This window comes from Porites lutea, chromosome 3, assembly GCF_958299795.1.
Source record: "Porites lutea chromosome 3, jaPorLute2.1, whole genome shotgun sequence".
Taxonomy (NCBI): Eukaryota; Metazoa; Cnidaria; class Anthozoa; order Scleractinia; family Poritidae; genus Porites; species Porites lutea.
Window position 1 is genome coordinate 25,301,970 of NC_133203.1, and position 3,445 is coordinate 25,305,414.

General features: G+C 37.3%; 1 protein-coding gene across 1 annotated transcript; it reads right to left on the bottom strand.

The window, feature by feature from the left end:
• Positions 1 to 422: 422 nt before the first annotated feature.
• LOC140929541 (collagen triple helix repeat-containing protein 1-like) lies at positions 423 to 2,574 on the bottom strand. The gene is made up of 2 exons (XM_073379298.1): positions 2,197 to 2,574; positions 423 to 995 (listed from the first exon to the last, which is right to left on the bottom strand). Exons 1-2 carry the CDS (start codon positions 2,545 to 2,547, stop codon positions 642 to 644), a joined length of 705 nt encoding a protein of 234 aa, XP_073235399.1. The 5' UTR covers positions 2,548 to 2,574; the 3' UTR covers positions 423 to 641.
• Between the last annotated feature and the right edge of the window lie 871 nt (positions 2,575 to 3,445).

Sequence of the window (3,445 nt, forward strand, 5' to 3'; positions counted from 1 at the left end):
CCATTTTAATATATTTTGAATTTAGAAGCAAGCCTTCACTCATAACTGTCATTTGAATGGACCCTCACTCGCCCAAAAAATTCATTGCGTCAAAATATTGTTTTCTCATACTCGGAGATGATACCAGTTTCTTTTTCTTTCATTCTTTCTTTCTTTGTTTCTTTATTTTTCGTTTTTATGTTATGTTTTGTTATGTTATTTATTTTGTTATTATAAATTTTTGCAAAAATTGTTTCCTATCTATTGTTCTTTTTAGTATTATTTATTATTATTATTATTATTAATATTATTTAATTAATTAATAATTTTTTCATTAAAAAATATTTTAATTTTTTCATGTTCCGGGATGTTCCGGGATGTTCCGGAATGTTCCGGAATGTTCCGGGATGTTCCATGTTCCGGGTTTTATCGACGCCCCCGCAAGACTACATTTTTTGGAATGCAATCATAACTGAATAAAACGAAGAAGCACGATATATACTATCTCAAAGTTATTTCTCAATGCATAGTGAATTAACGATCTTTCTTTTAAATTTTATTTGACTGTGCTAGATTCATTAAGTTTGCTAAATTGTATTTGCGACTGAGAGAGGTAGTTTCTCTCATACAAGCAAAATAGTCTCTTTATTCACTGATAATTTCTAGGACTGCGGCCTGGATACTTCTTCAATCATTATACGGGACACGAAAATCCAACCGGTGTAAGCATTGCCCAAACTATAGCTACTACACTGGCCTACCCATAATTCCACCCGAACCGTTCCTTTGGAAATGTTTTCGCAGTAGCCGTCAAATGACCGATGGTGATGAAGGTTTGGGATACCCCCAGCCCAGTCACTGTACACACCAGCCTCGATCGTCATTGGTCCACTGCATTCATTTCCATTGAATTTGAAGTACAATCGAATACACTTCTGATCACTATGCATTCTCACATTTCCCTGGTATGAGACTTTAAGAGCTGTATCGGACTTCAATTTGTTGAAGCTGCAATCCTGAAATAAAACCAAAAGTAATGAACTGCTTTCTATTATTATATTTCTAATACGGCTTTGGCAGGGAGCGGATTTAAAAGTTGAGAGTGGTGGGAAAATTCATTTTCCTATAGCCGTAAATTTTCGTGAAAAAGTATTTGAAAAAAACCTGAGTTGTTGTTCTCATTCAGCCTGTCCCTTGATTCAATTCAATTCAATTCAATTCAATTCTTTATTTCACACTATATAAGATATTTACATAAGTGTACGTAGGTAGGAAAATAAAGTAGCTGACAAATAATAATTAACTAAAAGACATTAAGTTCATTTGTGTACGGTTTCCAAAGTAGCAAGAGCTTTCTTGTTGGACACCGTCATGTTGAAATAATTCAAATAATTGGCAGCAGTAAAGAGCGGAATAAAATTTCAAATAATATCAGTGATAGAACATATAAGCAAGGTCAGATTTGGTTGGTTAGAAGACAGGATTTCCATTCTTTCTTAAACTTATGATATGGCAGACACTTGAGACCAAGCGGTCAGTCTCCCAGATTTTTGGAGCAGAGAATTTAAGGGACGTCTTACCTAAGTTGGTGGATACTCTTGGCCTAAAATAGTTCAGATTACTGACAAATCTTGTATTATGATTGTGTGTAGGCGATGCTGGAGTTAGGACTTTGTCAGTAGCTAGCTTCAGATTGTCAGTAATTTCAAGAATAGCTTGTTCAGTGGAATATCCTTTCTTAAATCGAAACTGATATTTGTACAAGATTTGATGTTTATCTATGAACGAATATAACTGATTATAGACTAGACGCTCAAGCACTTTACTAAAAGGTGAGAGAGTTGCTATGGGCCGATAGTTGCTAGGGTCTGTAGCATCACCACCTTTATGCACTGGGGAAATTTGTGAGACTTTTAAAATATCAGGAACAATTCCAGTTTCAATAGACTGGTTATAGATATATCTTAAAGGTATTGACAATGGCTGGGCAGCTATTTTACTTAATTTATTAGGAATATCTAAGGATGACTTATGATCATTTAAACCTTTAAATAGTGAACATACTTGGGTTTCAGTAACACAGGACATAACAAAGCTAGCTACTGGAGTCGATTTTATGAATTGGGTCGGACTTCCATCACAATTTTCAATTCTTTTGGCCAGGTTTTGATCCACATTGACAAAATGCTTATTAAATTGATCGGCAACCTTGTTTACCTTAATCTTTCCGTTATCAGTATCGCTAGTTGATTTCCACACACATTGTTTCCAGTTGGTTTGTGGTACTACACTTGCTTGACTTGCTTTGACGCTTTCTCCTTTCTCTCCTTTGTCTCCTTTTCTTCCTTGATTTCCCACAATACCTGGCTCTCCTTTGATTCCCACAAGTCCCTGTTCACCTTTTATTCCCTTGATTCCTGGTGGTCCACTCTTCCCGAGAGGCCCTTCGCGACCTCTGTCTCCTCGTGGACCCGACGTTCCTTGTGATCCTTTATCACCGTTTTGCCCTTTTGCACCTTCCCTTCCCTGAGGTCCTTGCGGCCCTGGAACACCGGGCATTCCCGGCATACCGTTTGTTCCTGGTATGCCGGGAAAACCATGGCCCAGTACAGATTTCTGAAAAAAAAGATGCCCTAGATTAAAAGACGTCGGGAGAGGGGGGTGCGAGCTGGGCCTTTTTGGTCTATTTGTTTTTCTAAATAGAGCGTTTTCACATGTGACGTCATGGAAACCAAAATAGTTTTCCAAATAACGGGACGGCGGCCATGTTGGTGTATCATTCTAATTATGTGGGAGTTGGATTTTTTTCTTATGTAAATACTTTCTTTTGTTCCAATAAAGTTGCATAGATGGTTGCCACGTGAGTGAAAACGCACTATCCCTTGTTTTTAAACCTCGATGAAATTGAAAAAAAAAAAAAAAAAAAAAAAAAAGAACAGTTGTGGCATGTGCTTGAAAACGGCGATTTCTGAAATGATTGCAGAATTTTTCCCCACGATCTAAGCTTAGTTTTCTGCAAGTTTAGATGAAACATTCGTGACAACGAGGTAATTCATTCCTCTTAACGCTAAAAGCTAATAGTCACTCACTCACCGCTTTAATTCTATTGTTAGAGCACAATAGCGGGTGATGAAAAAAGCGTTCCATCGAAAGACTGTTGTTGGAATTCCTAGTCGGTGAAGCAGGGACGAAAAGGTCGACAATTGAAATACGTAAATTGTATTATGTGTGTATCTTTGTGGTTAATGTGATAGGATACCGTAAAATTCCGAAAATAAGCAACGGGGCTTATATTTTTCAAAGGCCCTTTTTGAGGGGCTTATTTTTGGAGGGGCTTATATTCGGAGGGGCTCATCTACGGAGGGAAGTTTGCGTTTCAAAATCGATAGGGCTAGCCTTATAGTTGGAAGTAAATTTACCGTTTTTGCTTTGTTTTACTTTGTATTTGCTGGCAATTTTCCAAGCA

Coding starts and splice junctions, on each gene's coding strand:
- LOC140929541 (XM_073379298.1), bottom strand. CDS start 2,547: ATGCCGGGAATGCCCGGTGTTCCAGGGCCGCAAGGACCTCAGGGAAGG. Junction 996..2,196: donor CTGATAACGGAAAGATTAAG/GTAAACAAGGTT, acceptor GTTTTATTTCAG/GATTGCAGCTTCAACAAATT.